Below are 22,497 nucleotides of genomic sequence, written 5' to 3' on the forward strand. Positions count from 1 at the left end.
CTTATACGGTGTCGTTTTTTTCCCGGTTTTCCTTCGTTGCCCAGCCCAAAATTAGAGGCCCGATTCAGATGAGGCAAAGAGCCGCACATGAACAAGTCAGGCTCAGGCCCAAACAAAAATGGCATAAATAAATAAGTACAGTTTTTATTATTTTTATTTTTTAAATACGGTTCTTTTGGTTGGAAAATACGGTTTAACTTTACGCTGCAAGTAAAAATGACTCAATTCAACAACAACAAAAAGTAAAAATGACTCGATATGCTTTGTGACCGAAGAAAAAGAAAAGAAAGAAAATAGATAGATTGATTCTGCTGTTCTTGTTTGAGCGCAGCGAGCACGCAAGCAATCAAAACCCTAACCCTACGGTATTGCAATTAAATTTTTTCGATTCGATTCGATTCGATTCTATTGGGGAATTAAAGGATGGGGGCGAGTCGGAAACTTCAGGGCGAGATCGACCGCGTTCTCAAGAAGGTCCAAGAAGGCGTGGATGTCTTCGATAGCATATGGAACAAGGTTTGTGCCTCGTTTTTTTGCTTAGACAACGCAAACCAGAGCTGATAAATGACTTATGGGTTCTGTGCAATGTGATTAGGTTTATGATACGGACAATGCGAACCAGAAGGAAAAGTTTGAGGCGGACCTAAAGAAGGAGATTAAGAAGCTCCAGAGGTACAGGGACCAAATCAAGACTTGGATTCAATCCAGTGAAATCAAGGATAAGAAGGTCTTTCTCTTTCTAGTTGTGTGAACTATGTTCAATATGCAATTATGAATTCTTTTCTACCTTGTACTTGATCATTTTGGACATGACAATTAATTCATTTTGATACATGTTGACGTAGGTCAGTGCCTCTTATGAGCAGGCTCTGGTGGATGCTCGCAAGCTTATCGAGCGTGAAATGGAAAGGTTTAAGATTTGTGAAAAGGAGACCAAAACAAAAGCATTTTCTAAAGAAGGCTTGGGCCAACAACCTAAAACCGTAATTGCCACTCCCTTGCATTTGCTTCTCTTCCCACCTCATTTTTAATCGATTCCTTTTTTTTTTTTTGGTTGATCATGTCATTGTGGCAATGCTTATTTCCTCATTGCATTTGTTGATCTTGTTTTCTGGAATGTAATTTTAGTTATTCTTCATGCTTCTTGTTTATAATGAGCGGTGCATACTCTGATTTCTTGTAATTTTAGTGTAATACTAGTAATCATCATAATAGATATAATGATGATAGGAATAGTAATAATAATAATAATCATCATCATTATTGTACTTGTTATAGCTTATACAGTGTAGCCCTTTTATCCTTATGAGAAATTATTTAGTAGTTGTTATCTAATCGTCATTCTTCTTAATGATAGGATCCGAGGGAGAAGGCCAAGTCTGAGACAAGGGATTGGATAAACAATGTGGTATGTGAAACGTTTTTGCTTAAGGTCTATTTTTACCGATTTATGTACCTTAGAAAGCGGATGAGTAGGGAAAGCAATATGTTTTAAAACGTGTCTGCTGCATTTGTAGTTTAATCATCCCTGCTTCATGTTTGGCTTGTGTCTGTTATATGTTTAATTATGTCGTAATACTGTTGAATGGTTGTGTTTCTTCCATGTGTTGTGGTGTTTTAAAAGTAGAGTTCTTTAATAGGCCTATGGTTGAAATTGGTGCCTGGTGCCACTAATTGAGCTTATTGTAATGTTGTTCTATTTTGGTTCAATTATTGTTTAACTCCCAATTGTATGTTGTTTCATTATAACTTGTAAATAATGGTCTTGCAATCACATTTTATGCAGTCAAATTTAAAAGTTGAAATTGTAAATTATCATTCAGTTAATACTTTTGTGTTCAATTGTGTTGAGAAGGTTGGGGAGTTGGAATCTCAGATTGACAGCTTTGAAGCTGAGATTGAAGGCCTATCTTTCAGGAAAGGGAAGGGCAGACCACCCAGACTGGTAGGAGAAAAAAAAAAACACACCAATAGAAAATGTTGGGGTTTTCAGCATACTTTGACATTGTTTCTTTGTTCTGGCAGACCCATCTAGAGACATCTATTACTCGGCATAAGGCTCACATAATGAAGTTAGAACTGATCCTGAGGCTATTGGATAATGATGAACTGAGTCCTGAGCAGGTCAATGATGTCAAAGACTTCTTGGAAGACTATGTTGAACGCAATCAGGTTTGTGGTGCTTTACATTTTACCTTTGTTTCTTCAGCATCTCTTTAAAAACCCATATATGGCATTCTCCACCATGCTTATGTATGTACTTCGCATTACCTATATCAGACTTTTTTTTAAATGTTATTTTTAGGAGGATTTTGATGAATTTAGTGAAGTTGATGAGCTTTACAACACCTTACCATTGGACAAAGTGGAGTCCCTTGAAGATCTGGTTACTATCGTCCCTCCTGGTCTTGTCAAGGTAATTTTTCTTTATGCAGTTTTTATTTAAGGTTCTTATGTTCAGTTGGAGTTTGTAGTTTTTTTTATTATAAGTTTTTTCAGAAAGGTCTTTTGTCAGTTGAAATGGATATGTGGAAACAGGAAATTGTTGACCAACTGCCTTTTTTTATGGGCATCATGTATAAGAGTTTGCTCATGTTGTTTTATTAAGTACAGCGCAAAGTCAAATTACTCGAATTTAATCGCAAAACTCTGCAATGCCAGCAGAGATTTCTGTTTGGTGGTTTGTGGAAAGTTAATTTTGGATCTTGTGCTCCACTCAGATAACCATAGTTTCTACACTTCAGTGTTGTCATTCATTTTATACAAGTTTTCCTGACGTGTAAGAAAACTGGAAACTAGATGGCTTCTATATTCCACGCTAATAGAGGTTCTCATTAGTAGTTAAGTTCAGATGCCAAGTTGACTCATCCTCTGTTAACTGAGTTCTTAGTTGCGACTTGTGGTTGACTAATTTAAGCCTATTCCCAGTTGTTTCTTTAACTTTACAAATCAATTGTTTGCTTATGAATTTTGTTGCTTTTGTGATCTGGATTGCATGATTTTTTTCCTGGCATCAGGTGTCATTGATTTCTTAATATACTAAGATCGAAGGATTAATGAGCACGTAAAAACCCAGTTTAATTTTTCTTTTTTTTGGGGGCCAGGGTGCACCGGTGCTTGGCTTGAAGACTTCTTTGGCAGTATCCGCAACTCCAATGCCTGTACGTCCCCAGAATCTTGAGTCAATGTTATTGTAATGAGTAGGGTGTTGAGGAGTTGAAGCTGTATGGGTTCTGTTGAAGAAGCTGAAATTCACATATTTAATTTTGTATTTTAAAAAAAAAATTGCATTCTTAAATTGTGTAATGGTGCAGAATGCTGTTGAGATGTGTTTGTGGTAGACATTTTGCTACCTTTATCACATGGTGTCATCCTTATCTTAGAGGATGGGGTAAATAGTTGGTGGAGCACGGTCATCTGTTGTTGATCAAAGATGGACTTGTGTTTGCCTATAAAAATTACTGTGCAGTTGATTGACTAGCATGTACTTAAGGTGATCGTTAATGGAATTAGGTTCACTTCTAATATAAAGTGTCATTTTGCTTGCTGATATATAACACTAAACATGAAAGATTTATCTAATTGTTAATTTATTTATTTTCATTCGTTTTTAGTAGATTTTATATCAAATTTGGTAATCAATTTAAGTTATCTTTGGTTTGTAGGAAGTTTAAATTGAACCCTAAACCCTAGTCTCTTTGCCTTCTGGTTTCCTCAGTAGGATCTTTTAGAACTTGGAGATATGTTGATGACCTCTGCTTTCTTTCTGTAAGATGCTTTATCTCAATTGATGTTGCTGTACTAAGGGTTAATTTTTATTTTTTATTTTTTGTTCAGGCCGCAGCTACTTCCACTACTCAGCAGAGTACTTCTGTACAAGAGCCAGTTGAAGATACAGTTTCCCAGGACAGTAATGTTGATAATATTCCTAGGACTCCACCTCCTAAAAGTAGTGCACTTGCTTCTTCTCCTGCATCAACACCAGTTGGGGGTCATGCAAGTCCTCTCTCTGTTAGTGTTTCATCTCACAATTTGCCTGGTCCGCCAAGTGTTTCAGCCGTTCCAGGTTCAATTGCTGTTCGTGGTGTCACAGAGAATGCAGGAGCTTCTAATTCTTCATCTCCTGTAAGTCTGTCTGCTTCTGTGAAGGAAGAAGAATTAGCAAGCTTCCCGGGCCGTAGACCATCGCCATCTCTTTCTGATGGTGGGCTTGTGAGGGGCGTTGGTAGAGGTGGCCTCTCTGCACAGAGTCCATCTAGTAACCCTCTTAGTTCTAGCAATGTAGCTCCTAGTAATAGTACCCTTAGTGCAGCTCCTTCGGTTTCTGATGTGACAAAGAGAAATATATTGGGAGCTGATGAGAGAATTGGGAGTAGTAGCGTAGTGCAGCCTCTTGTTTCCCCTCTAAGTAACAGATTGATCTTGCCTCAAGCTGCCAAGGCTAGTGATGGAAGTATTCCAGTTGATTCTGGTAATGCTGGTGAGGCTGCTGCTATTCCTGGCAGAGCATTTTCTCCTTCTATGGTCTCCAGCATGCAATGGAGGCCTGGAAGTTCCTTCCAAAACCAGAACGAAGCGGTATGTTACTTTCCACTAATAAGCTTTTCCCCTCTCTCTGCCCCTTTTATGCTCATATGGATGCAATGTCTAATGCTAGATTAATTAGCTCCTTGCATGTCTACCATTTGTAGAATTCAATATATGTTTGTGTATTGCTGCTTTGCCATTATATATCTTCTTTATTTGACTGAATCATAGGATAGAAATTTTGTTGACCAGATCAATGTGGTGCTATTTTAATTGAACTTACCAATTATCAGGGGTTGTTTCGTGGAAGAACTGAAATAGCACCTGATCAGAGGGAGAAATTTTTGCAGCGGCTCCAACAAGTGCAGCAAGGTCACAGTACCATTCTCGGCATGCCTCCTCTTGCTGGTGGAAATCATAAGCAATTTTCTGGACAGCAGCAAAATCCACTCTTACAACAGGTAATTTTTTTTTTTTTTGGTACATTTAACTTTTAGCTACTGTTTTCTTCTGATTCCGCGAACTTCTTGTGGACAAATTCAATATTTGAAAAAGAGCAATTGCTGTAGTTTATTGATCCTAATTTATATCATATTTTCATGGAAACAGGTTTGTGTGTTTTTTTTTTCCAGAAACATCCCTTTGGTCGCACTTTGTTTGTTGATCCAGTTAGCAACATCTATTTTCTATTACTGAATAAGATACGTTTATTTGGTGCAAAAGACCAACCTGGGGTTAATTTCAGGCCCATGGTTTGCTCCCATGTGGACTGAGGTTCGAAACCCCAAAAGGTGCCTGTCTAGCTATTTGTTAGTGTTTCCTGCCTCCCAAAGATTGTAGGGCCGGCCCCAGTTTAAAAGCTATGTCCGCTAAGCGGATTGGTGGATTTCTGGGTATCAAAAGCAAAAAACAAAAACAATAGTTGCAAAATAATTATTTTACATGAGATTTGATCATATGTGCAGTTTAATTCTCAGAACTCATCTGTATCTTCTCAAGCTGGCCTCGGAGTAGGGGTACAAGCCCCAGGTCTTGGTACTGTTGCACCTACCACCTTACAGCAGCAGCTAAATTCTATCCATCAACAGTCTAACCAACAGGCATTGATGTCGAGTGGACCAAAAGAAGCTGGTAATCTCCATCTTTATTCAGTTCACGCTATTGTTAAAATATTTTCATTTTATTTACTGGCGCTATTTCGTCATGAGGACACTTTGATTTCTTCCACCAAGAATTGAAGCTCTGAATTGAATGCAGAGAGTGCAAAGTATGTCTTCTGAAATAATAAGAATTCCATAACCAACAAAGAGTGAAAGTTTATTGTCCAAACTCCCACTACTCAAACACTTGGGGTCTGATTTAACAAGTAGTGGACTGTATTGAGCAGCCCTGTGTACATGGGTGCAATATGATCGAAACTGAATAATCTCCTGTTTTATGCGATGCAGATGTTGGTCATCCAAAAGTTGAGGACCAGCAGCAACAACAAAATACACCTGATGATTCAACTGTGGACTCTACGCCGGTTTCTGGGCTTGTAAAGAATCTAATTAATGAGGATGATTTGAAAGCCTCATATGCAATTGATTCTCTGGTATGCGGAATAGTTTTCTTGATTACTATATTATGAGTCCTTGCCGACTTTATAATTTTTTACTAGTTATGCATTATTCTTGCATAGTTCAGGTAGTTAATTGTTATCAAAATTCATTATATGATTCTGTTAAACAATGGATAGACAGGGTAAGATGAACATGGTGGCTACTCTATAAGTACTGCCTGCCTAAGTAGAATCTATAGAACGATAGTCATAAAAAGTTGTGTCAAACTTAATTTATTCCAAAATGCCTTAAATATAATAAATTACCAATAATAATGATGATAATTCGATATATTTATACAAGTCTTTAGGCTAATTTAGTTGAGTTACAGATGTTATGTTCTCCATAACTCTCTGCATTTATCTACGTACTATTCCATGCTTTTCATTATGGTCAATCAATATCAATACTTGTATTCAAATATAATCCTCATAATGTGTTTAATTATAATTGTTTACTTGATATGTCTAATCTTAGGGCCCATATTATTTATTTAATACATTTGGGAATATATCTTATATCAGAGTCTCTGGTGGTGTCTTTTTTCTTTTATCGGGCCATTGTTTTGCTCCTGATTTGTGTAAATCATTTTTTTTTCTGTAAGATGATTGCAGTGTGCATCATGGACATGCTGATTTATTTGGAGAAGAATGGATGGTGAATGTGACTTACTTGTAAAATCTTTGTGTTTGTAGGCTGGAGTTTCTGGCTCTTCGACAGAGCCTGCTCAAGTACCACGAGATATCGATCTCTCTCCTGGGCAACCTTTACAGCCCAATCAACCTTCTGGTAGTCTTGGTGTTATTGGCCGAAGAAGTGTTTCTGACCTTGGTGCAATTGGTGATAACCTTTCTGGATCAACTCCTAATTCTGGGGGAACGCACGATCAGTTGTATAATTTGCAGATGCTTGAGGCTGCTTATTACAAACTTCCACAACCCAAAGACTCGGAACGTGCAAGGAGCTACACTCCAGTATGGACCCAATTATCTTTACTATTTTATCTCCTTTTTATTGCGCATGAATCTTAATTTTTTTCTTCAATACTTATCTTCCTTCCTTTTGCCATCTTCAGAGGCACCCTGCAATAACTCCTCCTAGCTACCCCCAAGCACAAGCACCTATTGTTAACAATCCTGCCTTCTGGGAACGTTTGGGTCTTGAACCGTACGGCACTGATACCCTGTTCTTTGCATTTTACTATCAGCAGGTACTTCTTATAAGTTAGTTTACATTCGATGCTGTCCTTTGATACATTCACTATGAAGTATGAACTTGTTCTCAAGTGTATTACTGTATGCAGAACACTTATCAGCAATATTTGGCAGCCAAAGAGTTGAAGAAGCAATCTTGGAGATACCACAGGAAATATAACACTTGGTTTCAACGACACGAGGAGCCAAAAGTTGCCACTGATGAATATGAACAGGGGACATATGTGTACTTTGACTTCCATATCGCAAATGATGATCTACAACATGGATGGTATGATTTTATTGATCCTTAAGTTTCAAGTTCAAGTTTCTGTGTTTCTTCGTACTTGTTGTTCTTATGTGGAGTCTTAAGGTGCAAGTTTTCATTTGGATGCTCTTATGTATATTTCAACTTGTGGAGATACTCTACCTCCCTTTGCCTCAAGATATTTGAGTAAGAGGAGCAATATTTTATTATTGGAGAGATCATTTATGAGGCATGTGGTTGCTGTTATTTTCTCTGCATCTAGTGTAGGGGAGAGTCTCTTTGATGTTAAATTTGCTTCAATTTTCTCCCTGTTTGGCTCTTTGATGCTTTGATGATTGACAGTCATTATCTTTAATCTATTTACATTTTTGTGGTTTTGGGGCTTGGTTTGCATGAGGGAGTGGTGCTCATCCTCCCAGCATGTATGCGGGCATCTGCATGCACAACGCATATGTACACACATCCTCACAGACAACACACATGTGAATAGTGAAACAATCACTTAATTTGGGAGGCACGCTTATGCTTGACATTTTTGTTTCCTTTGATGATATAATATCTCTTTTCCAATTACATAATGATTTAACGATGGTTATATGTGATGTTTTGATATGGTACAGGTGTCAAAGGATCAAAACCGAGTTTACTTTTGAATATAACTATCTTGAAGATGAACTTATCGTTTAGAAAATGTTCAGAGGATGCTATGCTACCACATTGAGCATGTCATGGTCAACTTCCTGGTTTGTAATTTTTCCTTTCCTTTTTTGTCATGTCATGTGCCTCTCGTCTCGTTCATGGTATAATATATTTTAGGCTCCTGGTTGGTACCTTATGGTAACATAGAGAGTTGAACTGGGAACACGTGAGGCTTTATTAAATGGTTTGGGGTCTTTGTTGTTTGCAGGTAATAATAGAGTCAGAATATTGGTGGTGGGAGCTTGTTGATGGTTACAGGTTTACTAGGCTTAATGTTGTTGATGGTATCTACTATCTAGTGTTTGATTTTTTTTTAACTGTAAAAGGGAGACTATTTTTGTCTTTTCCGTCTATAATGAAATACAAATGTATTGTTATTTCTCCACTTTTGTTTTATTTAGCACATTATGTATATTGACGAAAGCAAAAGGCAAAGTTGAAAGCTCAAAGCTCAAAGCTCAATTGCTTGCTAGTAGGGTGCTATGCTATGGGCCACTAATTTCTTCTAGGTTATTAAACTTTGGTAGTGGCTCTTTTTAATTTAACGTGGTAAAGCAAATGCTGCTGACTGAGTTACTTGGACTTGTTTTCCGGAGCCTATCTTTTACTTTGATTTCCACTAGCAAGAGCAAGAGCAAGAGCAACTATTTGTTGAACCCGATTTACTTCACTCGAATTATTGACTGACATCAATCAAACCAGAGTTTGAATGCTTCAAACTGTTCATATCGTATCGTATGTGTGTTAAAACTGTTCATACCTCCGTCGATACAAAATTAAAATTACAATATTGATTCTTCTTTAATGCATAACGACTCGAGAACGTAAACACGGGTTAAAAGAGTAATTGTTCTTCTCATTAATATTACAACCAAATTAACTACCTTAATTGACGATCACAATCGCTAATAAAGTCATGGAATGATTGTTTGAACTGGTTCAGCATAGCAGAGTGCACACAGTAAGTCAAAGTCGTAAGTTGGTAAAAATAATAAAAATATGATAAGTTAATAAAAGTCGTAAGTTGGTAAAAGTGGTAGTTGTAATAAGCTGCGAATGAGGGACGTGGCAAGGTTCAAGCAAGGGAGCAAACCAAGCGAAGCGAGAAATGGAGGTGGTGGTGTTACCTCTACCTGGTTCCGGATCCAATAACAAGTCCCTCTGCGGCCTCTCCTCCTCCGCCGCCGCCGCCACATCATATTTTAGACGACGCCGTATTGTCGCCATCACCAATTCCACCATCAACGGTTCTCACTCTTCTTCATCAGCGGAGGCAGAGGAGGACATCCACATTGAGGAAATCAGGGTGTGCACCAACCGGACTTGCCGTAGACAAGGTTCCTTTCAAACCCTAGACACTCTCACCGCTCTCGCGCCCTCCAACGTCGCCGTCAAGTCTTCCGGCTGCTTGGGCCGCTGCGGCGCCGGCCCCAACCTCGTCGCGCTGCCTGCCGCCACTTTGGTCGCTCACTGCGGGACCACAGCTCGAGCCGTGGAGGTCCTCGTGGCACTAGTACTACTCAGCCGCCGACGAGGAGGAGGTGTTTCGAATTCGGACGGTGCTAATGCTAATAAGAACATTGAAACAATTGCAAACAAGAGTTTGGAAGCGCTTGCGTTGAGAAACAAGGCTCGGAATGAGCTTCTACACAACAACAATTTCTCCCAGGCTGAATTCTTCCTCTCTCAGGTTACTATTAACACTAATATTAATTGATCATTTCATTTCATGATTAATTAATTAATTAATTAATTATGCATGTTGGTTGTTCCTTACTTCCTCGCTTGCGTGCTCGAAATTTGATTTACTGAGCCTTGAATTAATTGGTGGATGGCTTGCTTTCTTGCTTCCTTGCTTCCTTGCAGGCTATAGAATTAAAACCAATTGGTGGTATCCATATTATGTATAAAGACAGGTCCCTTGCAAGACTGGCATTGGGCAATTATTCCGGGGCTCTTGAAGATGCTGCACAAGCTTTGGCTTTAAATCCTCTCTATCCTGAGGTGCCCTCAATATTTAATTCATTAATTCATTAATTTCTCATTCCTCCAAGTTTATTACCCACTTTCAAAGTCCTATAAAAGTTCATCATAATGTGCATCTTGCAGGCTTACATTTGCCAAGGTGATGCATTCTTGGCTCTGAACCAATTTGAATCTGCTCATAACTCATATATGGCGTCTTTAGAGATAGATCCTTCTCTTCGACGTTCCAAATCTTTCAAGGTATAATTGTATTAGCTATTAGTCAATTTCGATGACCGACCTCAGATTCTATATATCTCTATTTTGATCTTTTGGTTTTAATCTTGGGAAAGTTGGTTGCTCCTCTAAAATAGTTCTTTGTGGAGTGTTTTGGAAGTTGCATGTAATAGTTTCTTCTTTCCTTATTTTACGATCTCTGCATAGCTCAGCTGCACAGTCAAATAATCCGTGATGTCATCAGCATTGCATTGTTTCACATTTTATTGCTATCATATTTTCTCACCATTTATGCAGGCTCGGATTGCAAACCTTGAGAAACTCACCACTGGAAATATGTCTTAAGATCTGCAATGTGCTTGGAGCTGTTTATAAATCAATTACAGAGCTTTGATGATAAAAGGCACAGTGTTTATTCATCTTCTATTCAGGTTCGTCTCTGTCTTTCAAAATTTTACCCATACATCATCATTTTTTCTTGCTATAACTGTTTGCAGGTTTCAGACTTTTCACTGTAAACATATATACTAATAATAAATCATTTTAAGAATGTTAAACTAATGATAATTTTTCATAACAATAATAAATCACAAGAAGCAAAAAAAAAAAAAAAAAAAACTCTGTTCCTTTCACTGCCTTGTACTTACCAAGACATCACATACATGAATTCTATTTCCCAATCTCAGTTCCTGGAATTTGAGAGAAGTGTCCAGCCATTTTTGGCCTTGATGGTGTGTTTTGTACCACTATATTAAAGGAAGGTGGTAAGGAGAAGGAGCAAGATGATTGTACTGATGAATGGGTCTGCTATAGGAGGAGCATTTTTATCTTTTTCCCTTTGAATCAATTGCAACTGCTATGATAGTATGTATATATTCAAAGTTGTAAGTTTTTTTTTGGTTCATGAGCCTAGCACTATGTCATAGGATGGGTGGGGGGAGCTCACATTATGCTGATGTTACCTGATTTGGTTGTCGTGTAAGCTACCTTAGACTTTTGTTATACTAAGGATCAGTATCCATTGTTTATTTCTACTGATCTTCTAATCTACACGACACGTTACATAGTGCTCTCATTACCAATTGTTTAGAGACATTCATCGACAAGTTTCAGAAGTGTCATTTTTTCATCTTGAGTCGAGTGTGTGGTGGAATCGAATATGTTTAAAGAAGGGGTTCCGTGGAGTCCTACTGCTTACTGTACAGTTGCCAAAACACAACTCAAACTCCACAAATTCATTTCAAGGCTTAGAAGTTTTGTCAGGGATTAAATATTGAATACATTCATGATTTGCGGCCTTTGGTGTTCAATTTGCTACCCCTACAAACTTAATGTAGACATTGCAAGAGATCATCTCATAAGAGTCTTTTGGATTTGGATGATGAACTTAATTAACATATAGACATATATATATATATATATTAGGGTACCAAGTGTCGCCATAAGATTGTAGTATCTGAGTTTCTCTATTGAGAAAAGGTAATATGCTAGGCTGCTAGTACTACCAGAATGACCATAGAGTGAAGTCCACAGGGTACAACCATTAAGTTACGTAGAGTTTTGATTACGTCCACATAGAAACAAATCCATGTTCTTGACCCTTTCCCACAAACTGGAAGAAGAACCCCCCTTCTCCTTTCCGACGCCAATCTCCTTCCCACTACCATTACTATTACCTCCTCTCTTTATCAGCCTCCGATTAATCTTCCGTATCTGAAAGCAAACCTCCAAATTCACCTGATTACCATTTATCTTGCTCTTGTTGATGTTGCAACTCTCTTCTTCTTCTTGTACAAGTTGAAAGGATCGTTGGTCTCTCTTCACAAGTTGCTCATAGTAGTCCTTGTTCCTCTTCTCCAAGCCATAAATCTGTCCCTGAAGGTCCTCGATTTTACGGCTAAGCATGCACACCCTCTGGTCTTCCCTCGTCTTGAGCAAACAGCGAGCTAGCTCGCCAGCCTTCCTCCTGATGAAGAGAGACTCGGACGCAAGGGCTTTGTTCTCTTCCACCAAGGCACCCACTTTATACCCCAACTTGGCATTCTCATTGAGTAAGATGAGCCTCTCAGACTCCAACACCTCTAGCAAGCTCTTCTGCAGCTCTATCTTCTTGGATGCATCCTTGTATCGCCTCTCCGTCATGTTGGCCTCATCAAGTAAGATATCATATTCGACATTCTTCACCACAATCTCTGTAACGATGGAATCTAAATCAAACAACATGGTCTCATCATGTTGAGTAGCAACAGAAGCAGCGAGTAGTAATGTTGGAGGCAATTGCTGATAGGAGAGGGAACTCTCTACGTCCGAATCAATGTGGCTTGTGTAAGCATCATCATCTTCTTCTTGGTCGTCATAGTCATAGTAGTCATTATCTATTACTGAGATTTGGGAAGAGGGTGGACGGTGATGCTGAGTCTTGGCGACAGTTTGAATGTAACGGTCAGATAAGGTGAGGTAGGAATTGTACAAGTCTCGAAGCAGGGAGAGCAGCTGAGGACGTCTTTTGTAGTAAGCTTCAGCACGTTCAGCGAAGGTGTCCCCAATCTCTTGTTGAGCTGTGGCTCTGCTACATCCCAACGTCTTCATCTTCTCTTCCACATCTGACATAAAATTAAATATTGTATTCTGGTTTGAATATTACAATTAAATTTAAATGACATCCATTATTCATGTCCCATATTTTCAAATTGCATTCCAATTCCAACGTGCACATCCATTATTGAGGTAAGCACTATTATTATTCATGACCAATTGAAGTTTTGAAGTTGTTTGAATTTCACAATGATAGAAGAAAGCACAAGGGCCGACGCGTATTTAATGTAGGGTCAGAGAGAGTGATGTTCCTATCCTAGTAGTAGTGTGTGCCTATTTATTTGTAGCAGAAAACACCAAACCAAACGAAAAAAGGAAGGACATGTCATTCTCCATCTTTCCATTCCATGAAGATTCCCTCTTGTAATTATTTAAGGCTTCAAGTTTAAATCGAATTTGAAAAGAAACAGATCATTGGCAGCAAAGCAAATGAGATTGCATATTGTAATAATAAATTGAAAAAAGGGCATGGAGGAATGCGCATTGAAAGCGACGTTAGGAAAGAAAGGTCGCTAACCTCGAATATCAACAAAATCAATTATATAGTGCGACAAGGCAAAAGCCTATCGTAGCTTAGCTTTCGTCAAATCAGAGTTTCAAATTCAAATTACACAGCACAGCACAGCGTCATATCACATCGTCAGATTCAGATGCAGGAACAGGAAGAGAGAGAGAGAGAGAGAGAGAGATGTGGTACCAGCAAGAATGGACAAAAGCCATTTGGGTTTCATGGTGGAGGGGTTGGTGGAGGTGGTGGTGCAACTGTTATTGCTGCTGCTGCTACTGCTTAAGCTCCTCCGTCTTGGAGTTGGAGTTGGAGCTGAGTGAATGGAAGCCGACATTATTATTGGTTTCTCCAGTGTCCTCATATCTCTCCGTACTTATGACCAAACACGTTACCTTACCAGCAGAGACAGAGAGAGTCGGTCAATAAACTTGAAATGAAAAAAGCACACAACTCAAATGAACAGAACGAATACATTTATTATTATTATTATTATACAGTATGTTATACACAGTATACTTGTTAATATTATTACTAGCATTAATCAGACAAGTATTATTAGGAGACGCATTAAATACGAGGCCCTACAATTGTCTTCTTCTATCCAATTCTTCTGACTTGTGTTGTGAGAATACAACAGCTATGTCGCCTGTCTAGTAAACAGAAGGAGAAGAGAAGAGAAGACATTTCAAAAAGCGCAGATCTCGAGAAAAGCAAGAAAGCTAATGATAATAATAAAAGAGAAACATCAAATCAAAACTATTCATAGATATCAATGAACATCACCGCCTTGCAACAGCAATTACTTTCTGCTCATGAGGACTCCACTCAATTCCCCATGCACATTATTATTTTTTCTTTTCTTTTCTTTTAAGCTCCATGATTTTTGTTCCTACTTAGTTCTTAATTGTTTGTTAGTTTTGAGTGAAAGAAACTAAATTAAAGGTTAAAGCTGTGATGATGAGTTTGAAATTGTACGACACGAGAGTGCATGGTATAATGGTGTTGGTAACAATCAATAGCCTAATACATAATTAATAATAATATGAAGCAGCTAATTAGCCAAGCAAAATAACATGAAAATGGCTTTAATTAATAACAAGTTCCTGAGGAGGAAGAGGAAGAGGAAGAGGAAGAGGAGCACATACATATCGTATACATGAATGATAATACTACATATGTTTTTATATTTTGAGATGGTAGAAGAAGAATGATCCAAGCAGCAAGCACAACAGACAAGACAACACAAGACGAGAAGAGTTACCTTTGTACCAATTTGGAAAACCCAGCAGCAGCAGCCTCTTACTCAATAAACAGAAAGAGTAACGTTTGATGATGTTATAAATAAATAATGAGACGGAGGAGGAGGAGGAGAAGGAGGGAATGGCTGTTGGGTGTTGTGTTTAGACGACAACACTTGTGACTTGTGGTGTGAGTCTATTATATGTACTCTTATAAATGTACTAGTACAATTATTTCCTTCCTTTCTTCACTTTCTCCACTCAGAGACCGACACGTGTTTTCCCTCACCCCCTCTCCTCCTCCCTCATTTCAATTCAAATTCTCTTTGGCTTTCCTGCTTTGCATTTGGGTTTCTCAAATTTTCTATATGCAAATCGAGCAGCAAAAGCTGGTATTTGCTTCTGATACTAACAAGATTTGAATAAACTGGAAAATATTTGTAATTAGTTAGTCATAGACATTGCTTGCTCCACAGCATCCCCGAGTCAAGTCATTCATTCACAGCTCTACCAGACGTTAATTAGTTACTCATTCTTTTAACTTAAGACTCGTAGTATTATTGTCTTTATAGAATTCTCTAAATTGAAACATTAGTTTACAGAAATAGTTCCACCAGTCACAACTGACAAGGGCGCGCGTGAAGCAAATAGGAACACCAAATCTTCATAACAGTTTCTTTATGCGTCCACACTCCACACCCATGAAAACATATCTAACAATAAAAATGGTGTACAAAGCAGAACCATCTCTTCAAATGCCTATCAGATGTTAGTGGTACTCCAGTCAGTCTTCCCTCCTTTTCAAAATTCAATCGCAATTGCTCTGCCATTCAACAACCAAAACAACCTTGAGATAAGCTCGCTTCTCGGACTCACTTTTCGTATCATCAAATAAGCCTACCCCTTATGACCACCATATCTGCACGCAACTTCTTCCCCTTCTATAAGCCTCTCCACTGCATCCGAAGGAAGGCCAATCATCTCAAATGTCTTCTCCCACACTTCGTGAGAAGTTTCAACATTATGAGCTTCTTCAGAAGGATTCGTTGGACGGCAATCTTGAGAAATGAATGCACAAACTGGCCAGTCATCCGCTTTCAACAATTCACAGTACTCAGGAACCTGAGGATCAGTGGCTGCAAATAGAGCACTCCTGGAACCTGCATTGAATAAACCATTACAAGGCTTGGTTTTCACATTTCCTCACCTCCCCTATTTTGTATTTCTCTCTTTTGATTTCGGCTCATTATTGCCACTATTGGAAAACATCAAAGAAAAGCAGCTTTTGTTCTTTTTTTAAAAAAACTAGTAAGCTCATGACATGATCTCGTCACATTTTGCAATGACCTATATGGTGATCAGTGGCTCAGTTTTCTAATGTGTATAGAGAGGTAATACCTTAAAGATTTCTAATGTGCTAGCAGTTAAATTAGGCGACTACAGTAAGTGAGATCAGATCTGCTAAGTAGATCACTTTTGGAGATCCTTCAAGTAGAAGAGTCGAAAAGTAGAGAGGTACCACACTAGAGATTTCAAATTTTTAGCCTCTATTTAAGTTACATGTTCCGTATGTTATCAATACAAGTCTCCTATGCCTTGTGTGGTTAGAAAAGTTGGATAGAATCTTGACTACCTTGGAGCTAGCTACTTCAACAGCACCTCCTGATAGGTTAATTCTTCTTAAGGTTAACAAGCTACAGGCTTATTCGACTAAAATTATGGCCAAACTCTAATTGTACTGACGTAATGACATTAATTCATCAACGATTACAGTTATCAACCTCACTTCTGGTTGGTTTCATCAACTTTTATATAAGAAGGTGGAATGGTAAATCAAATGTAATAGCAAGAAGACACACCTTCTTGAGCACTAAAGATAAAATAGGGTATTAGACGATAAGCAGCTTGAACAATTTTGGGAAGATCCCTTGCCTGCAATTAATTGAAACCCAATGTGATGCACCAATGCACTAAAGTTTATATATAAAGAAGATTTGAATATAAAATCTAGAAGGTAAATAAAACCTATAACATGATACACTGTCAATTAGAACTATTATATAAAAAAATAGAAGGTACATCCTTTTTCTTGATAAAAATGAAGAGGGCGGTGAAGGAATGCGTCACGATACTTACAACATTAGTCTGCACAATTCCAGGTGAAACACATGCTACAGTAATGCCAGATTCGGCAGGGAGCCGCTTATGTAGAACACTACTAAACATAATCTGCAATTCAAATACAACTACGTTATAGTTTCCTTGTTACAGCTTCAGAAATTATATAGATAACCACAATAGTTAATTCATGTTTCATTATGTGCAAGTGTGCAGCCTTGGGTGATAGATATTCCACTTTCACAAACTAATAGAGAAAAGAGATCAGAGCTGAAACAGCAAAAAAAAAGCCAATTTACAGCACCAATTAATTAAAAATATCTAACTGAAGGTAGACACATCTGTATTTCAAATATATAAATATTATATCTATGTATGGGACATTCTCCCATAAGTATTTAAGTTAAGGATTGATTACATACTTCTAATCTCGGCCGTTGGATTGCATCTAAGAGAGTACCAACACATTTAATGAATGCAATCCAACAGCCAATATTAGAAGTATGTAACCAATCCTTTAACATAAAATAGTTGTTGGAGAATCTCCCATCTATGTGTATATATATATAAATGTATATTGACTAGCTAAACAATTTGCAGATCCAAAGGACCTGAATTCAGTTTGACAAGCCTAGATAGGAACACAAGCTTGTAAGAGCTTGTGCCAGCTAAAATATGGAAACCATCAATCAATAAAGATTTCCTAGAGCACCTGTGCCAGCTTGCTGCTTGAGTAACCCACTAAGCTTGTATATTTTCTTTTCCCAGAAACGACGTTCATGTCTTCTGTGTCAACAAAGCCAACATAATGCATCTACATAAAGAAGGACAGAAGTTTCTCAGATTTAAATAACATGACAATAAAATAAGAGTATCAAAATGTGAAACTAAATTTAAAAGAGCCTATGAATAGATCTAATTCTAGTTAGCACGCACACCGGCTAGCTTTTCTTTCCATGTGCGCTTATATATGGGTGTGTGAATGTACATGTATCATATATACCTACAACGGAATGATGATGGTGATGGAACTTACAACGGAATTCAAATTAATAATTCGACTTGGAGAGCCTCTGATAAGGGATGGCAATAGCAAAACTGAGAGCAGTGCTGGAGCAAGATGATTGACTTGCAAGTGTTCTTCGTACCCATCTTTTGAAAGTTTTTGTGGCTCTGAACATACCAAAGCCAAAGGTATATCAGTAAATGACAAATCAGATTCTGAAGTGGTGTAGCTTTGAAATTAAGTAAATTATGTCAATACAAAGACCAACCTCCAATTGAAAATATCCCAGCATTGTTGATAAGAACATGGAGAGGTCCTAAGCGTGCATTCCACGCTTCAGCAAATCTCACAACAGAATCCAAGGAGAGCAAATCAAGTTCCATTACCTAAAAAAGTCACAATCTTATTCTACGTAAATAAATGTAATAAATTTGATTTAGTGGGTTTGTTTTTCTGGGGTTTTACCACCCCGCAGTTCATCAAAAAATTTTTTTTTATTGATTTGGTGGTGTTGCAACATGGAGTTGAGGCAGACCTCAATATTGGGAGGAAGGCCCATTCCAGTCCATTCATTCTGCCACTTCTGGATCAACTCATTAGCTGCCTTCGTGTTCCTCACTGCCATCACAACATGCGCCCCAGCTTCCGCCAACTGCCTGTTCAGTACATAATAACCACCACCAGACCACACATCCTTTTCAGTTTTCATGTTCAGGCACTCGGTCTGATTCAAAATTCAAAACTGAAATTGGGACCAAATTTCTTTTGTATCATTTTCTCAGCAACCAAACAGAAGGACACCCACCCCTTTCTTTGCATAGTGAGTTAAGTTATTACTAAAACAAACAAGGAAACTACAAAAAAAAAAAAAAAAAAAAATTGAAATGAACTCATCAATCTTTGTAGATTTGAAGAAAGGAGACGCTGACCTGGCAATTTCGCGGCCGATACCGCTGGTGGATCCAGTGACAATGCAAGTGAGATCGTTGACAGGAGGCAAAGGCATGGGGTTTTGCAAGTGGCTGGCCGTGATTCTCTGGAACAGCATCTCATACACCAGATACAACCAACCCCTTGCCCACTCTATCCATCCCAATCCCTCCTTCTTCTTCTTCTTCACTTCCTCTTTCGGATGAGACGACGTCGTTGCCATCCCAGCCTCCTCCCTCTTCTCTCTCTGAATCTCTGATGCGGTATTGGGTTTAATTTGGGGAACTCAGGACAAAACAGTAGCTTGGGCCTGTGACTTTACTGTCAAGTGACTAGTGAGTGAGGTTGGACAATTTGGCCGGCGACCATATTTTGGTGTGTGTAATTTGTGGTGACTTAAAAATCTAAAATAATCTTCATTAATCTGGAATCTGGAGTTGCTTGTAATTTTCAACCAAAATAATAAAAATCTTGCCCTATCAGAATAATAATAATAATAAGTATCTTGTAATTTGGTCATTGCTTGGGTGCAACTCGGAATATAATTGGAGGAGACAATGGAATATAAATTTTTTGGTGTTAAATATTACTAATCATTTGAGTTACAAATGTAACTTGCATTCGAGTTTGAATTTGAGACTCAACTTCAAATAGTACACTCAAACTTAATTAGCAATAATTTATTAAGAGTGTTAGATTTTGGATAAAGAATTTCTTGGATATTTCAAATTTGAGACCCCAACTTCGACCAAATAGAACATAGACATTGCAATTCAAACCTAATTAGTGAATAACTTTCTAAAATCGTGTTAGATTCAAATCCACCGGTTTAACACATGTGATGTATTATATCAACTCAATGTACAAAAATACATGAAATTAGTATTAATTATGAATTCGGGTTAAAACAATAATTATTATATATACATGTTGATAGTCTATCAAAATAGCATAAAATACTGTATTAGGACCAACTGTTGGATCAAAATACAATGATTAACCATTTAAAAAGAAAAATATTATATCATGATTTGAACGGAGTTTAAATGTTAATTATTTAACAACAAGTACAATTCATAGTGGGTTTATATGTTGTGAACTTTGAAGGCGATGATTGGTAAATGATGTGGGCTTGTAATGCACGCACGCAACAATGGCACCAATGGCACTGTGAGTAATATAATAGAAATAGGAGGGACACGTGGCATTTCCTATAACAGAATTCTCACCAGAAGAGAAACAACGACAGTGTGCCACCTCTCTCTCTCTCTCTCTCTCTCTCTCTCTCTCTCTAACTAAAAGTTTGCAAGGAAGGAAGGAGCCAATAAAATGCTAGCTACGCTGTCCAATCGATTGAGCAATTCGTCGCTTCGCTTCTCCAGCATTTATTAATATTCTAGAACTTTCTTCTACTCATTCACTACACACTCTCGCTCGTCGTCATCTTCGTTCCAGTGACAGGCGCTGTGAGAAAAGTTGGACGATTTTCTTTCATCACTTCAACGAATCAAGAACCGCAAAAGTACGTACGCATTATTTGAGAAAGGAAATTTAGTCTGCTGCCTTTCTTTGACTTCCATTGACGTTTCAATTTCAGTTTCTTTCTTGTTAAGATTTTCTTCATCTAATTTATTATATATATGTAACTAAAGTGTAATGCGCTTATCTTCAAATCAGTGTGAAATTTGGTTGGTTATTTTCTTGATCGAGAAAGTCACAGCAAATTGTTCTTGTTTTCTTTAATTAATGTGATATTATGTATAAATATATAATATTAATAGCACTGCATCTGCATGCATGTTTGGTTTGGTTGCTGATGATTTCGGTGACCAGGATTGTGAAAGAATACTATATAATATCAATCCAGATTGAAAAGATGAAGGGAGGAGTAAGAGCAGGATTGGCAGTGAAGGCGATCGTTGTGGTGATATTCACATCCATGTGGTTCCGTTGCGTCTCTGCTTTTGCTGCTGCGATCAACACCAACCACTCTGTTGGCGGAGCTTCGGGTTGGGATCTCTCCTCCAACCTCCAAGCATGGGCTACTCACGCCACTTTCCATGTCGGCGACTGTCTTGGTACGTATCTAATTTAATTTAATTATCCTTTTGCTCTGTTTTTCTACCTTCATCCATCCATCTCTGTCTTTCTTTATTAGCTTCATCTTTAATTCACTGTATATGTTTGGTTCGTCAGAAAATGACGAGGGAAAGAAAGATTATGATTTCGTTGATTTAGTAATTTGAGGATTATATGAGTTTTTCACTTTATTTTCTTTCATTTTCTTGATAACCAAACAAACGCTCCCTAAATTGTAATGTGTAGTAAAATGATATATATGAAACTGTGTGATGGTAGGCTCTTGTGAGTGAGGAATTGAGGCGGTGAAGAGAAACAAAACAGGGCATAGGGTATAGGCTATATAGGATATAGGCATTCGATAGAGAGAGGGGGGTAGGTGGATATGGGCATAGGATCTGCTGTTGGTTGAATTTGTTAGAAGAAGGGAACCAACTTTGTGTTTAATTTGGGTGACACAGACACTGCATATTAGAATTAGAGAAAAAGGTTGAAACTTATTAATTGCTTAATCATTTTGAAATGAATCCTTGTATGCATATGATTGATGGTGGTGGATGGGTGAGTGGGCAGTGTTCAGGTACACACCGGTGCACGATGTGCTGGAAGTGAAGAATACAGACTACGATAGGTGTCACACAGTGGACCCAATGGAGACGCACGACGAAGGGGAGACAGTGATCCAGCTGAGGGAAGTAGGAAACAGGTACTTCATATGTGGGCGGCTGGGACATTGTGCTATGGGCCTCAAGCTCCATGTCCAAGTTTTCCCTGCACAGCTTATGACTAATAATGCAACCTCGCCCGCTGCTCCTCCTCCTACTACTTCTGATCATCATCATGATCATCCAAACGACAACAACAACAGCAGCCATGGGATGATGCTGCCTTCTCCGCCGCCTGCAGATTCTAATTACTCCAATAATAATGATGCCGTAGCAGCCAAGACTTCTTCTACTAGTACTACTGCTGGTACTGCTGCTGCTGCTGCTGCTTTTTTAGTAGTTGTCTTCGTCACTATGCATGCAGTTGCAGAGCACTCTGCATCATAGGATAAGATAGCAAACAAATAGCTCAACTCTAATCTTCAAATACCAAATATCATCCATCACCTACCTGCCTGCCTGCCTCCCCTCAGCATGCAGCAAATATTATTACAAGGTTGATGATATGTTTGGCACAGCCAACCCATTTGATATATTTGATCCCTCTTGTCTACTTCTAGTATGAACAATCACCAATTGCCTAGTTATATGAATTCAACTCACACAATATTATTTTCTCAAATTCACCATTTTCATTTCAATTTACAATCTTACACACACACCACACTCATATTCACGTATGTTACATAGCCTTAATATTTCTACTTTTTCTCTTTTTTGGGTACAAATAATTTCTACTTATCTTCACTTAATTGTTATCCTTTCCTTCCCTTTCCTTTCCTTTCCTTCGGGTTTATGAGCTACAAATATATGAGGCCCAGTCAGGTGAACTTTTAAACCTTCATTTTCTCTGCCGAGCATAACGAAT

General features: G+C 38.2%; 5 protein-coding genes across 10 annotated transcripts; 3 read left to right on the forward strand and 2 right to left on the reverse strand.

The window, feature by feature from the left end:
* Nucleotides 1-237: 237 nt before the first annotated feature.
* Nucleotides 238-8,864, forward strand: LOC117627552 (CCR4-NOT transcription complex subunit 3). 5 transcript variants are annotated; one of them, XM_034359682.1, is made up of 17 exons: nucleotides 242-516; nucleotides 596-727; nucleotides 846-983; nucleotides 1,358-1,408; nucleotides 1,856-1,945; nucleotides 2,026-2,172; nucleotides 2,306-2,416; nucleotides 3,105-3,161; nucleotides 3,838-4,578; nucleotides 4,821-4,988; nucleotides 5,493-5,658; nucleotides 5,976-6,121; nucleotides 6,824-7,102; nucleotides 7,204-7,338; nucleotides 7,432-7,613; nucleotides 8,210-8,332; nucleotides 8,497-8,864. In XM_034359682.1, the coding sequence occupies exons 1-16, from the start codon at nucleotides 424-426 to the stop codon at nucleotides 8,274-8,276; spliced, it is 2,703 nt and encodes a 900-aa protein (XP_034215573.1). In that variant the 5' UTR covers nucleotides 242-423; the 3' UTR covers nucleotides 8,277-8,332; nucleotides 8,497-8,864. The 5 variants fall into 5 exon arrangements, with proteins under 5 accessions (XP_034215577.1, XP_034215573.1, XP_034215574.1 ...); XM_034359683.1 differs by having other exon boundaries at nucleotides 5,505-5,658; XM_034359684.1 differs by lacking the exon at nucleotides 3,105-3,161.
* Nucleotides 8,865-9,354: 490 nt separating this feature from the next.
* LOC117627005 lies at nucleotides 9,355-11,524 on the forward strand. Its single transcript, XM_034358869.1, has 5 exons — nucleotides 9,355-9,978; nucleotides 10,155-10,292; nucleotides 10,398-10,514; nucleotides 10,788-10,921; nucleotides 11,177-11,524. Exons 1-4 carry the CDS (start codon nucleotides 9,397-9,399, stop codon nucleotides 10,833-10,835), a joined length of 885 nt encoding a protein of 294 aa, XP_034214760.1. The 5' UTR covers nucleotides 9,355-9,396; the 3' UTR covers nucleotides 10,836-10,921; nucleotides 11,177-11,524.
* A 300-nt stretch (nucleotides 11,525-11,824) lies between these two features.
* On the reverse strand, nucleotides 11,825-15,001 carry LOC117627004 (kinase-interacting family protein). Of its 2 annotated transcripts, XM_034358868.1 has the most exons (4): nucleotides 14,855-15,001; nucleotides 14,179-14,243; nucleotides 13,783-13,985; nucleotides 11,825-13,093 (listed from the first exon to the last, which is right to left on the reverse strand). In XM_034358868.1, the coding sequence occupies exons 3-4, from the start codon at nucleotides 13,952-13,954 to the stop codon at nucleotides 12,039-12,041; spliced, it is 1,227 nt and encodes a 408-aa protein (XP_034214759.1). In that variant the 5' UTR covers nucleotides 13,955-13,985; nucleotides 14,179-14,243; nucleotides 14,855-15,001; the 3' UTR covers nucleotides 11,825-12,038. The 2 variants fall into 2 exon arrangements, with proteins under 2 accessions (XP_034214759.1, XP_034214758.1); XM_034358867.1 differs by lacking the exon at nucleotides 14,179-14,243.
* Nucleotides 15,002-15,344: 343 nt separating this feature from the next.
* LOC117627007 (dehydrogenase/reductase SDR family member FEY-like) lies at nucleotides 15,345-19,273 on the reverse strand. Its single transcript, XM_034358870.1, has 8 exons — nucleotides 18,885-19,273; nucleotides 18,491-18,611; nucleotides 18,224-18,341; nucleotides 17,986-18,122; nucleotides 17,662-17,763; nucleotides 16,968-17,060; nucleotides 16,691-16,763; nucleotides 15,345-15,991 (listed from the first exon to the last, which is right to left on the reverse strand). Exons 1-8 carry the CDS (start codon nucleotides 19,106-19,108, stop codon nucleotides 15,729-15,731), a joined length of 1,131 nt encoding a protein of 376 aa, XP_034214761.1. The 5' UTR covers nucleotides 19,109-19,273; the 3' UTR covers nucleotides 15,345-15,728.
* A 1,488-nt stretch (nucleotides 19,274-20,761) lies between these two features.
* Nucleotides 20,762-22,016, forward strand: LOC117629177 (blue copper protein). The gene is made up of 2 exons (XM_034361681.1): nucleotides 20,762-20,963; nucleotides 21,538-22,016. The coding sequence occupies exons 1-2, from the start codon at nucleotides 20,762-20,764 to the stop codon at nucleotides 22,014-22,016; spliced, it is 681 nt and encodes a 226-aa protein (XP_034217572.1).
* Nucleotides 22,017-22,497: the final 481 nt, after the last annotated feature.

Source organism: Prunus dulcis, chromosome 5 (assembly GCF_902201215.1).
Source record: "Prunus dulcis chromosome 5, ALMONDv2, whole genome shotgun sequence".
Classification (NCBI taxonomy): domain Eukaryota; kingdom Viridiplantae; phylum Streptophyta; class Magnoliopsida; order Rosales; family Rosaceae; genus Prunus; species Prunus dulcis.